This window comes from Equus asinus, chromosome 12 (genome assembly GCF_041296235.1).
Source record: "Equus asinus isolate D_3611 breed Donkey chromosome 12, EquAss-T2T_v2, whole genome shotgun sequence".
NCBI classification, from domain to species: Eukaryota; Metazoa; Chordata; class Mammalia; order Perissodactyla; family Equidae; genus Equus; species Equus asinus.
The window spans coordinates 80,243,441-80,257,404 of NC_091801.1; the positions used below are offsets into that span (position 1 = coordinate 80,243,441).

The window sequence follows — 13,964 nt, forward strand, 5'->3', positions numbered from 1 at the left end:
GCCATACCTTAAGTCACCCCACCCACTGCTGTTACGAAATAAAACTGGAGTTTATAAAGCATTCCTTTGCCCCTTGTTGAGAAAATATGAGGAGAGAATGAGTATGGGCATCACATTGTCTTGAATGAGTGGCACGTTTGAATCTATTAAGGATTATATTTACACAAATATGTTCCACTTCTGCACAGAGGTTAACCTGAGTTCTGAAATGCTTGTGTGCACTTAATTTAATCAAAAATGATAAAGCTATGAGCTAGTAACATACTGAACAAATCTAGTTACATTGGAGTGATCTCTCTGTGAGCCAGTAGTGGTTAAAAAGGTGGGCTCACCAACTCCAAGTATTCCATTTCTTTATTTTCTCATATTTTTCCTAGAAAGCATCTTAAATGAGACTCCAGGTGGCTAGACAGGTTCAGGCAAAGTCTGTTGTCTTTTACAATATTGGTTCGGCTTTCCCAAATCTCCAAAATGAAAGCACCTCGAACGTCCATTCCCTCCCCACCCTCACCCCTCAGCGCCTTCCCCTCTAAGCTCCACCTGGAACGGTGGAGGTCTATAAAAGGATGTCTCAGCTAAAGCTCTCATCAATCTTAAACGTTTCTGGCGAGCTCCCCAAGGCCCGCTCCCTCAAAGCCACTACTTGAAGTAATTGAGTCCCGCCACCAAGAAGAACTTCTCCAGGAAGAGTTCTGAGTCCAGCACAGCAATATGAGCCGCTCGGCCGATCAGGGTGTTGGCAGTGTTGGGCAGGGCGTGGAACACGTTGTGTCGAATTAAAGTGCAGTCCTTGGCTTCAACCAGTGGACGGAGAAGGTTGTTGATCATTTCCGCGTAAACCGGCCCTGCAAGAAGGGGAAAAGGATACGAAATCAGTGCAGAACTTAGCAGTGGAATCCAGAGAAAAACACTGCCTGTGTGTGAGGCTCCTATTCCTTGACAGAACAACTAATGTTCCCTAACAGGTATCATCAATTTCATGAATTTACTTCCGCTTTTAAATTAAAAAAAAAAAACTAAAGGCGGCTTACCTGCGTGTCTGTCTTTGAGGGCAGTTTTACACATTTCGATCCTGGCTGAATGAAATGGCACATAGCGGTCTTGGGGAGAAGCAACCAGCACGACGTTTTTAAAATACTGTAGACCTGCAACAAGCCAGTTGGGTGCTTGTTACCCAGGTAGTTTCAACTTACATCCTCCGGTTTGCACACATTTTACAAACTTGCCACAGAGAGAGGCAAAACGAGAAGATACCAGACACACTGGTTGTGTTGTTGCATGAGGACCTTCTGGTCTGAAAGGTTAAGAAAATAATTTGCTACACTGGAGTTTTTGTACCTTAGAGGGAAGATGAAGGCTTTGTTCTCATCAGCCATGAAAGCTAAGGAGATCCTTAGCAAGCTCATCGGAACAGTGACAGATAAGCAACGTCTAAGTGATGAAGAAGCCTTTCTGGGCCAGGTATATGAAGGAGTCCACAAGGAAGTAAATCTAGCATTTTACTCCTCCTCGTCAACCCTGACAGCTCTCTTAATTACAGTCCTCATCATGTCACCTGCTACAGGAAAACAGCCTCTGAACTCACCTCCCTGGGTGTAGTCTTGCCTTCCTGCAATCAGTTTCCCACACTGAGACTGAAAGATCTTCCAAGTTAAACATCACAGCATATTCCTTCAGTCCTCATAGCCCACCTCCAGCCCATCTCCAGGTGCTGCAATGTGCCACTTAGGTCCTCCATCTGGACTGCCTCAGCCCCAGCTCCCTTCAGGGGGTTGCCTCCAATGAAATGAGTCTTCTCATCCAAGAGCACATTCCAAGACCACACTCTGGGAGCCAGCCTGTCTCAATGACAGGCAGATACAGGGTGGGGGGTACAAAGACTGACTTGCCCTATTTCAGGATATCTCTGTAGGGTCACGGTCCCCATGGGCGGGGCTTGCTGAGGTCTCTGTAGTGACCACATTGGAAGTCCAACTTCCCCCTCTGCCCAATCCTGCTTCCCTCACTTCCCCATGGGGGATAAGCCCGAGAGCTCAACTTAATGCACAGAGACACAAGGTGGGAAAGGAACTTGCCCAAGTTTATACATCAGCCTGTGGCCATGCCAGACTCACATGTGCGGAGGAGCAGAGACATCAACAGAATAAGTGCTTATAATTGATGGAAGATTGTGGACCATGGGAAAACACTCAGGCCAGACTGGCTTGCTCGGCAGGACTGAACAACCCAATTGGTCAATCCCGCTGCTCTCTTGCTGGACATGGAGACCACTGTTGTCCTCTGCTCCTTCTCATGACACGCAGGGTCTTCAACACCTCTGTGTACTTCCTCATTACAGAGGTGGGTGAAGGTGTAATATCATGCCTGCCTAAGAACGACTTCTTTTCCCCCTGCACTGTCAGCATAAATGGACAGTGTTTATCTGCCCTTTTTATAGGTGTATCTGAACCTGGGTGAAGGAGCTGTGATTTGGCACACGGACTGTGGGACTATGTGATTAGGCTATTAAAAGATTGGTGGGAAGTAGAGGCTGCAGTTTCCGTGTGTCGAATTGATACGCTATACGCACAATGGCTCTCATCTGTGAATCATTCACATGCCGTGGCGGAGACAGGCCAGGAGCAGCTGAGCTCTTGGGTAGCTGTGGGCCTCCCAATGAGTTGACGAGGCTGTGCATGCTGCACCTCCTGAGTGTCCCCTTTTATGAGCGAATCGATAAAGCATTGAAGGGAATCTGGGTCTCAGGGGTTGGGTCTTCAGCTCACACTCATGACTCAGCTGCATGCTGCAGAGGAAGCCACTCACCTGTTTTTTGGCTTAGTTGGTAGAGGAAACATTTGCGCAGATCAGCATTATCCCTGAAGGTCAGCTGCAAAAGGGATCCGGATTTCTTCAGTTTCTGCATGAGCCACAAGCCTAGAATAGCAAAAACAAAACAAAACAAAAATCAAACACATAGAACAAACAAAAGCAAAAAAGAAATGGGGAGAAACTGACATTAAGCTGTGATTTTTAGTTAAGTTAAAAATAAGAGGGTAGTAAGCATTTTAGCAAATTCTTAGGATGTTAGAAGGGCATTGAATTGTTATGTACTGGTGGCAGGGATACAACTCATCTTGCAAAATGATACGGTGACAGGTTTCAGGAGTCAGGAAGCTATCCACATCCTTCAATCTATTCAATCCCCTTCTGTAAATCAAACCTAAGGAAAGAACCCTAAATACAAAAATGTATATAAGAATGCTCCTTAAAGATCCATTTAGGATATGGGAAAACTAAAATCCACCTTTCATCTCAGAGTCCATCCATTCACCTATGGTTATGCTGACACTAACACTGATGAGTCTGAGTATTAAGACCCAAGAACACACAAAAAATGAATTTGATAAAAATGCAAGGAAATAAACAAGATACAGTGTCTCTATATATTATGATTACTGCTATGTAAATGTGTGCTGGCAAAGATAAGTAGAATGAACTGTACAAAATTACTCTAGATATGCTAGATTGGAAGAGTTATTGGTAAGATCTCTTTTTTAAACTTTTTGTAATGTAGCAAGATTACTTTATCATTGTGGAAAAAAATTAAATGTGGTTTAAATCATTTGTTTCCACTGGAAGATGGCTTCCCTGGTTTTGAGGAAAGACAGAGTGAGTGGCAGGGGAAAGGACTTCCATGTGTTATGTATTGATGTGTCAAATAATTCACATTCACAAATAATGTGCTTAAAATAATGTAAAGGAAACAAACAAATCTGACCCACCTCAAGCAGCTCAGTCTGCCCTGAGTGTAGGGCAGCTGTAGGGTGTGGGGGGAGGCAGAGGGCTGGAAGATGGGCAGGATGAGGGAGCTTCTTAGAGGTTACCCCAGATGCCACATAATGAATTAGGGCAACCAGACGCTGCTGAAGTCTTTGTTAGGAATATAACTTAATAAACTACTTATTATTATTTAAGACTCAATGACCTACTTGAGCTGCCGTACACCAAATCATGTCACTTCCACAGTTACCACCCCATTAGTAGTAGTACCCATATGGTCTGCAAGGTTAGTCCAACACCCCGTTACGTCATGTGAGGCCCTACACCATCAGGCTCTTTCTGGGAGCTTCCTTGCCACCTCCCACCCCTCCAGATGATCCTAGATTTCTGTTACAAAGACCTGCCAGCTGTTTGCTGATTGTATCACGCTCTATGTTATTATATACACTATTTCTTCTACACAGAAAATTCATCCAGAATGCACTGTCTTGGAATTCTGCTCATCTTCCAAAATTCAATGAGCAACAGTTCTTTACCCTCCATGATGTCCCTCCCTTACAACATAGAGGAAACTGTGAGAGCCTTAAAGCTGGGGACTGTGCCATCACCGTCCAGCAAGAAGTATAGAATTCGGGTACAGTTGATCTTCCATACACATTAGTTAACTTCTTTTTATCTTTTCCTGTTTAATCCTCAACAATTCCATGACACACACACATACATACACACATACACATCATATATACACATATGTATACACACATATATACACACATGCATATCACATGTGTTTATAGGCATACATATATACACATATATCTAATAAATATATACACACACATATATACACAGATTGGCTCCATTTTAAAAAAATGAAACTAAGTAGCATAGAGATTAAATATCTTGGCCAGAGTCTTCTCTAATTGTCTGGGTTAGAACTTAACCATAGGCTTGTCCTGGAAACGACATAATTTGAATCGCATTGCTATAGACTCTGCCCCTAAACAGACTTCTAGCTGAGGGCTATAGACTGAATATTTGTATTCCCCCAAAATGCGTATGTTGAAAACTAAGCCCCCAAGGTAGTAATATTTAAAGGTGGGGCAATAGGAAAGTGATTAGGTCATGAAAGTGGAGCCCTCATGAATGGGATTAGTGCCCTTATAAAAGACACCCCAGAGAGCTCCCTCACCCCTCTGCATGTGAGGACACACTGTGAAGATGTCATCTATGAACCAGGAAGTGGGGCCTTGCCAGACAATGAATCTGCTGGTGCCTTGATCTTGGACTTCCAGCCTCCAGAACTGTGATAAATAAACTTCCATTGCTTATAAGCCACCCAGTCTACTGTAATTTATTACGAGCACAAACAGACTGAGACACCCATGCTCTCTCCTCCACACCATTACACCTCCTCAATCTTTTCCAGCCACAGCCCCAGGGATATCACCTTTATGTTCACAGAACGCTGAAACAGAAGAGCCCTTGGGAAACCTCTAATCGAACCTCACTCAGCTCACAAACAAAAGGACTATCTTTCTAAGCTCAGGTCTCTTTCTACCATCCCATGCCTTGAAGAAGCTCCAAAGTCACAAGACTCCATCCAGAAAAATGTCTGCCTCTGGCTTCACCTCCCCTCTGCCTGAATGAACTGTGAGGGATGACGAGGCTTGGAGAAGTCTTACCTGTACTAACCAGGGTGCTGTTATTATACAGGGTCCCTAGGTGAGGCCCGGACAGCGACAGGAATGTGTGGAGTTTGTTGAGGTAATACCGGAACCGGGGCCGCGTTAGGACTGATCGGATGATGATGTTGCCAAGAGAATGGCCTATGAAGCTGTTTAGAGACATAAATGGTGCACTTGAGTGTGACAGCAAGAGGCCAGTTGACAGGAGAGTGCTGCGCTGAGAGCACAAAAGGGTCAGCTGCCCTCTACCTCCCACCGGATTTAGGAGAACTGGCAAAGAGAATGGGGGCTGCTAATCCTTCCCCATTGGGTTTCCAAACTTTGGCCATGTTAAGCCTGAGAGGGTTCTCATGAATGGAAACTTCTGTGCGCAATGTGGTCAGAAGAGAAGTGTTGGCAACTTGCTCAGCACTGGATTATTAGAGCAGCTCGCAGTCTGGTCTCAGTCCACCTGGGGCATCCTTTCCAAAACAGGCATCTCAGCATTGAACCACCCCGGTCATTCACAGGATAAAATCCCAGCTACGTAGCCCAGCTTATGAAGCCATTCATGACCCGACTTCTGACTACCTCTCTAACTATTCATTCATTCATTCACCTGTGTAAATTTACTGGGCTGCCTGCTGTCAGCCCACACTACATGCTCCCCTCCTACATGCTCTGCTCCAGTAGGACTGCTACCCACAGATCTATGGATCCAACATATTATTATTTTCAAATTAAACAATCATTTGTTGAAACCCTATTATGTGAGAGGCAATGCCTCCCTGCCTCTTTTCATTGGTGTCCTTTTATTTTTACCTAACCTCTGTAGGCCTCTGTTTCCTCGCCTGTGAAATAGAGAAGTGGTATTTTATCTCTGAGGCCTGAACGGGATAATGCATATAGAGGACTCATCATTATGTCCACACACTGCAGGTGCACAAAGAATGCAAGCCATGTGCCATCACCCTGGTCATTTAAACATTTAAACCAAGTTATCTGTTACTGTGGAAGGACACAATTAGCACTGATTGAAATCCTCTCATTGGGTGGGCAATCCATTCAGCTATTTAACACATTATCTCAGTGCTGGTCCCACTTAATTGATGGGGAAGCAGAGGCTGAGAGATTTAGAAAGCTTCCAAAACATTATCTGGTAGAGGCAGGATTCAAATGTGTGAGTGTTAGAAGAAGAAGAATTCAAACCCAGGAATATTTATCTAAGTCCGATTCTTTTTCTACTGGGCTACAAAATATTTATTCTCCCGCATACACAGTATGACAAATATGGATGTGTCAAGCAGCCCTGGTTTCATTTCTTCTCTGAAAGTAATCTACTCCATTAAGAGTCACAAGTTAACTTATCCCAGTGGTATACAGAAGGCATCATGCTGAACTTGTATACAGCAAACACTCAAAAATGTCACCCCTCTTCCCCCAGAATTGACTACCTGTGGTTTCCTTTTACCTAATTCGGGATATGGAGAGGTTGTATAACTGTATGTGCTGAATGATTTCATCTAATAGCCGATCCGTCATGGTGTCAAAGTCTGCAAATGTATCCATCTGGAAGAAGAGAGAAGAAACGGGTGTTGAGTGGGGTCAGAGTAAGGCCAGGCTGTGTGTACAAGCCCACCTTCCATTAAATATCATGGCGCATTCTGGGAGTGAGCTGAAGCCTGAGGTTAGGGTACAGAATGGGATTCAAAATCAGGAAGAAGGGTCCACCAATTGGGGTTCTAATGAAGAAACTGAGGGTGTCGAAGAATCCTCAGTTAGGAGGATGACTGAAGAGTAAGAGGAGAAACAGAGAAATGGAAAAGAGTGGAGTGGATATCACCTACTGCCACATCTTGTGCCAGGTGTCTCACATACCCACTGGTATTGCTGTCCCCACCTCACAGAGGAGGAAACAGGCTCTGAGAGCTGAGGCAGGGCATGAGCCGGGATTCACACCCAGGCCTGCCTGACTCCAAAACCCAAGCCCTTTCCCCAGCCCAGCCTTTACACTGTGCTACCAGGCTAAGCCCTGAAGGCAGAGGTCAGCTTTGAGAAGGCTCTCAAAACCATCTGTGTCTTTGAAAGGAAGGTCAGAGGACATGAGAGCATAAAAGGAAGAGGAAAAATGTCACCAGTGTCTTTGAATATCTGAAAGGGCAGACATGGGGAAGACAGACTAGATTGATTTATATAACTTTAAGGACTAACTTTTGGAAACATAGATGGGAAGTACAGGGAGGGAAAGTTGGGGTCAACATAAGAAAAAATTGTTTCTCGTAAGTGGAGTTGTCCTACAATGTCATGGGCTACTTGGAGCTGTGCTGAGCTCAAAGATATAAAGGTGAGCAAGAGGTTTCATGACATTCATGAAAGTGGGGAAGAAGAGGCAGTGAAGAGAAGGACTTTAAGGCTCATTGTCACCTGCCATTCAATGAACCTAGAGGCACTAGAGGGACAAAGCATACTGGTCAATTTCTTAGTGTCCGCAGAATAAGAAAGAACCATGTTTGCAGGCCAGCTCTCCTGCTTACACAATCTGTGTCTTGGATCTGTTCTTCTCAATCTGAACCTAAGCCTCCTCCTGGGTCTTGAAGCAAGATACTGCAGCCTACTCCTTAATGTCAGTTTAAAGATTAGGTCAAATATTTGCAACACACCTAAGACAGGCACTGTATGTTCATTACCCTCTAGCCTTTCAGACCCTGTTTTCTCATCTGCATATTATTAATCTAACATGAATTATTAAATAAATGGTAGTAATTATGAGGCCTGATTTGACCATGATGAGAAATGTTCTGGAAGTCAGAGTAGGTTTAGAACATGGTATCAGGAACTCCCCAACCAGGGTGATTGTAAAGGAATGTACTACAAATCTGATGTGCCTGTCAGATTTACAGCTTTCAAGAAGTAATGATAACATCTTGTCCAACATAAGCATTCCTGATGACCAACCCCTCCAGATAAGTTATGTCTGTAAAGATCCAGCTCTCAGTCCCTATGGCATCTAGGTCAAATCCAGCTGCCCTGGGGGCTGCATCAGAGAGCAGCTGGATATGCAAACCCAGAAGGCTGGTTTCCTGACCTTGTTTCCCTAGCACAAACCATAAACACAAAGTCAGCAAGTGCTGGTCACTCACTTTCCTGCTCTCATCTGAACTTCCTGCACATCCTGAGTCCCCACCTCCCTTAGGACATGGGTCATATTGGGCACACATTACAGTTGGGTGTCCACAGGTATTATTCCCCCCAGAAGGCATGGATGGCATCTTTATCTCCAGGTCAGACTGACTATGGAACTCCGGACAACTCGCAGAGCCTCTGTTCCCTCTTCCATGAGAAGGAGATGATGGCGTCAACACTTAATAGAATGACCGTGAAGACTAAATGAAGAAACAGGTACAGAGTGCTCAGCACATAGTAGATGCTCAAAATGATTCTCCTTCCCCTTCCTCCCATTTCTACTCTTCACTACATAGTCCACGACTTTGCATGTAGCAGGTGTCAAAAAGAAGGCAACAGAACTGGGCATTGACAGTGGAGGAGCGAGACTCTACCTTCCAGTGTCTGCTTGTTGATTACTCTCTATACAGCTCTTATTTTCAATGGTCATGTGACCCTTTAGTTATAAGCACTTCTATGCCTCTAAAGAATACTTAGCACTCATCCATCTCAAGTCCCATGAGGTGGGAATCAACAGCAACACTCCACCCAGCCCCACCTCTTGGTCATAGACTCTAAATTCTCATCTACTTTGACACCTCATTAGGGCTTCAGGCTCCACCTACCTTGAAATGGCAATGACCCCACAGTTCACCTTTGACTGTGAAGGGTCATAATGCAGCTCCATTGGTTACACAGACACCAGCAGCAGCTCCCTTTCCCCAGTACAAACCCACAGCTACCCAAATCATTTATGCTCCAAGCTGTCACCCACCCTAATGCCCTGTGCGGCCGAAAGGTCTCTGTTGCACATGTTCCCACTTGTTACTCTTTCCTCACCCTCTCAAAAGAAAAAAATGAGCCCTTTCTCTCCAGACCATCCAAATGCCTGGCCAGTGTTATTTGCAAGGTCCCCTCCTTTCTGTGTGTACATAAACTGTCACGGTGACTTTAGGAGGCTCATATAAGACATAACTCTGGGATTCTTTCAGTTCTGATAGTTTCATTGTCATACCTGATTCTTTTCAGACATTAGGAAGTCCAGTTTTCCTCCAGGGAGCCCCAGTTCTATGAAAGTCTTTACCAGCCGGAGGTCTGCACTGTTCCCTAAAATGACAGATAACCCCACCCAAGACCCATAGTTAATCATATAAACGCTGACACACAAGGGATTTATTTCCCCTCTTTTCTCTTTCCTCCATTTCCCATTTTTTTCTTAAGCAGATAATAAAAACAACTAAATCAAGTCCAACCCACTGGTCCTGTGCTCCCCCGATCCCACTGCCCCTCACACAGGATCAGGGCCTTTCTAGTAGTCCTACCTCAATGGAATTATTCCCTGATATATAAGTAGGAGTCTTGTGAACATTCTATACACAGGAAGAGTTGGAGGCACCTGCCTCCCCCTTCTTCCATAGCCAGTTCTGTTTACTCAGGACATTCTGCAAGTGGTGCCCATTTAATGGCTGATGTGGCACCAGGTGACATCTACAAGTCTCTTCTCAAGTTTCGTACTTAATACAAAGACTATTGTATTGTATTACATGTAACCATAGTTTCAAAGTAGTTTAACTATGTAATATAGTTTATAACCAATTTTATATCATTCTTTATGAAACTACCAAGTAATTCAAAGAATGGGGAAAGTGCTACACAGAATTTGGGAGAACTACATGTACTTGAGACAGTATCCTTAATCTTTAAGGATGAACAGACACACCCAAACACCACCTGTGATGGTGGCCCGTCAGAGCATACACCCAGACACGCAGGGTCATAGTCATAATATGCTCATGTTCTGTTAGGAAATATTTTTATTTTGTGTTATTAAGTTAAATGTTACTCACTCCTTTCATTTCTGACAATAAAATTAGGCTCTTTGATCCTGTTGTTGTTCTTGTTTAAAGCTACCTAATGACATTCCAGGACCTGGCTTTAAAAAAAAAAACAGTTGTATGTGTTTATATTTATCATGAAGAGTCTAAGTAAGGGATGGCAATGGTCCCCTCTCCTTCAGTTACGAGTGAGAGAGAACTTTCTGCAACTTAAAACTTTCTCAGAAAATGTGATTTGATAAAGTGTTAAGTTGAGAACATTTGCAAGAATATAGATGTTCGGATTTTGCACACCATAAAGAGTCGCGAGAATATGCATAACTGGTATCGATTTGTTCACTTCTCTGTCAATATAAATATATCTTCAGAAGTGGATTTTGAACAAATGGATCCCAGAAAACTCTGTAGAGTTTAGAAACCTTTAAAAGAAATCTGTGCCTGTTATCAGTTGTCTTCTTGTTGACTTTATGCCCAGGTCATAATGCTGTAATCGACAGTTCAGTTTTCTGACATAGAACAAACACTGGTGAAGCCGCTCTATCTTTATAACATTCCTCTTCTCCCACAAGCATGATAGAAGAAAAGGAAAGCCTGCAGCCAGACCAGATTTCTTCTTTTAATGAAGAGATTGAGCATCTTGTCTCATGTTAATTTAAAATCAGACAAGTAAGAGGGGCACACTGGTCACACATGACATGATGCTAAGTTGACCATAGATCTTATGTTAGGAATACATTGAGTTGATGAGTGAGAAAGTTACTCTTTGTCTTTCTTGCAATCCTTCTGATTGGAAGTCCCAGCTAAAAACAAGTACGTCTTCTATAGCTTCTTACTTCTTTTTTGAGAGGAAGATTGGCCCTGAGCTAACATCTGCTGCCAATCTTTCTCTTTTTGCTTGAAGAGGAGTGGCCCTGAGCTGACATCCATGCCAATCTTCCTCTATTTTGTATGTGGGACATCACCGTGGCATGGCTTGATGAGTGGCATAGGTCTGTGCCTGGGATCTGAACCTGTGAACCCCAGGCTGCCAAAGCAGAGCGCAATGAACTTAACCACTACGCCACCAGGCTGGCCCCATAGCTTATGATTTTTCAAGAGAGAAAGTGAGTCTCAAGCTCAGAGTTTTTTGGCAACTGGACTAGTCAAACTTCAGTAAAATTATTCTCTTTTCTTTGTAATTATTTTTCATATTATTCTTCATGTGTGGCAAGTGACTCTAGTGTTTCATTTGTGGCAGTTATTTGAAGTTTCTTTTTTAAAATAAACGTATTCAAAAGGCATGCCAATTTCAGTATTAATTTTGAAATTATAGTACAAGGTGCATGGATAGAGTTAAAATAGGGAAAGGAATGTGTAAATAGCGAAGCACTGAATTCAATGCAGAGAGAGGAAAGCTCACCAGAGAGAAAGCTTAGGATGAGCAAAGACACAGTGGTACGAAACGGCCTGTGTCCCTGGAAATGGGAGTGAACTGGATTGAACTGGATCAAGGAGGGGAAAGCAGAAGATGATAATGGGGCGGGTCAGAACATAGAGAACTTCCTATGCTAGGAGGTTTCTAAGATCTCTAAGGTGTGAGTTTATTTTATTTTATTTTCTGAGATCTACAAAGAAAGGTTTTCAGTAAAGGAATGGCATGACTAGATCTGGGAAGATTTTAAGAAGATGACTCAAACAGTGAGGTGGATGAAGGTTTGGATGGTGGAATAAAGGAGGTTGTTGGTATAATGCCGAATGAAACCATGGGCTCTGGAGCCTGATGGCTGGGTTTTAATCCTGGCTCAGTCACATGAGCTGTGAAACCTCATACAAGTGACTTAGCTGTGCTCTCACTCACTTTGCCCACTTATTAATGGGGATAATCATAGCACCTACTCTGCAGGGCTGTTGTAAAGATCAACAACATTAATATATTTTCAGCATCTAGAATGGTGCCTGGCCCAGGGTGAGTGATATATAAATGCTGGTCTTCATCATCTCAAACGTATTATGTACCACTGCTTTATTTGACACTTCACCAAATAGATCTGTTGACTGAGTGTCCTGGTATCCAAGGCATATAGCTGGAAATTGATGAAGACAAATAAACGCATTACTCCCAGGACCAAGAAGAATTAAGAATATTAAGAAAAGTGTGTCACGGAAGCCTAGCACACCACCATTCCCTATTTAATTACCGTAAGAAGAACGTGACCACACGTTTTGCAACTCATCACCTGTGAAGTCTCAGAGAAGTCCTTTCTCTCCTCTGATCCTCAGTTATATATTAGAGTCCACAGAAAGTGGATGCCAAGATTCTTCCAGAAAACATATTCTACATGCCAATTTTCAGATCAATTGTGACTTAAACTTGAGCTCGATGAGTAGAACTCAAATGCCTTGTACCTCCAATTTATCTGATCACTTTCTTCAGCCAGTTAAGGAGAGGCTGAAATTCATAAGGGGGTACTAGGAGCAAGTGCTTGCCTTTTGGTCCAGGCTGAACTGTGAGCGCAAGATCTTCAGGCAGAGCTAATAAGCTCTGTATTTTACAGAGCCTTTGGAATGACAGGAGAAATCCTAAAGAAAGCTGACACCGGGGACTAGGTCATTCGGGGAGGAGAGTCACTTTCCTTGCCCCTTCTCTCTTCCCTTGGACTTCTACTGCACTGGCAGGTAGTTCTTTTGTAGCATTCAGCTTTCAGTTCTGTATTTGCTGATCTCAGTAAATTAAGAAATTTGAAAATCAGAAACCACGTCAGATCTCTGCAACCCCAGAACTTGGTACAGTCTGGTATGCAAAAGGTGTCTATAAGTGAGAAGTGAATAAAAATAGGCAGCGAAGTAGATTGGGCCACTAACCTGAGCTCCTCAAAATGAATCCACTTATCCATTCCACTCCACTTCTTTCTTTCTTCGTTTTTTTTTTTTTTTTTCCATAGGAGAAGGAAGTGTTCCCAAAAGCTCTAGGGTTCCATGATGGCAGAGCCTTGGCGCCTTCAAGAGCAACCCAGTGTCCCCAGCCCCATTGAGAAGACAGGCTGGTACACAAGGATTTTTTTTTTTTTCTTTTTGAGGAAGATTAGCCCTGAGCTAACATCTGTTGCTAATCTTCCTCTTTTTTTGTCCCCAGTACATAGTTGAATATCCTAGTTGTAGGTTCTTCTATTTCCTCTATGTGGGACATCACCTCAGCGTGGCATGATGAACATTGCTAGGTCCAGACCCAGGATCTGAACCTGCGAATCCCGGGCCCCTGAACCAGAGCGGGTAAACTTAACCACTCAGCCATTGGGCTGGTCCCTTCTTTCCTTATTTTATTGATCCATGCATTCCATTCATTCATTCATCCTACTTATTCATGCATTCCATTAATATTTTCATCCAAATAACACATGCATTGCATTCATTTACTCCATTTCTTCTTTTATTTTTGTTCATTAGTTCCATTAATTATTCATTCTATTTCACCCTTCCTTCATTCCACTGATTTATAAATTTATTTATTCTATTCATTCCTTCACTACAGTAATCCATTCATTTATGTAGTTCATTTACT

The 13,964-nt window shown here is 43.2% G+C and overlaps 1 protein-coding gene across 2 annotated transcripts in view; it reads right to left on the reverse strand.

The window, feature by feature from the left end:
- Positions 1 to 214: 214 nt before the first annotated feature.
- Positions 215 to 13,964, reverse strand: part of FAM135B (family with sequence similarity 135 member B) — a 282,611-nt gene continuing 268,861 nt past the window's right edge. The window contains exons 15-20 of one of the 2 annotated variants that reach the window (XM_044781144.2): positions 9,607 to 9,698; positions 6,901 to 6,998; positions 5,448 to 5,599; positions 2,806 to 2,916; positions 1,032 to 1,145; positions 215 to 845 (exon numbers count right to left, since the gene is read on the reverse strand). In XM_044781144.2, the coding sequence (XP_044637079.2) occupies positions 640 to 845; positions 1,032 to 1,145; positions 2,806 to 2,916; positions 5,448 to 5,599; positions 6,901 to 6,998; positions 9,607 to 9,698 (773 nt within the window). In that variant the 3' untranslated portion in view covers positions 215 to 639. Of the gene's footprint in view, positions 846 to 1,031; positions 1,146 to 2,805; positions 2,917 to 5,447; positions 5,600 to 6,900; positions 6,999 to 9,606; positions 9,699 to 13,964 lie in introns of those variants that run through there. The other variant, XR_011493402.1, reaches the window with a different exon arrangement.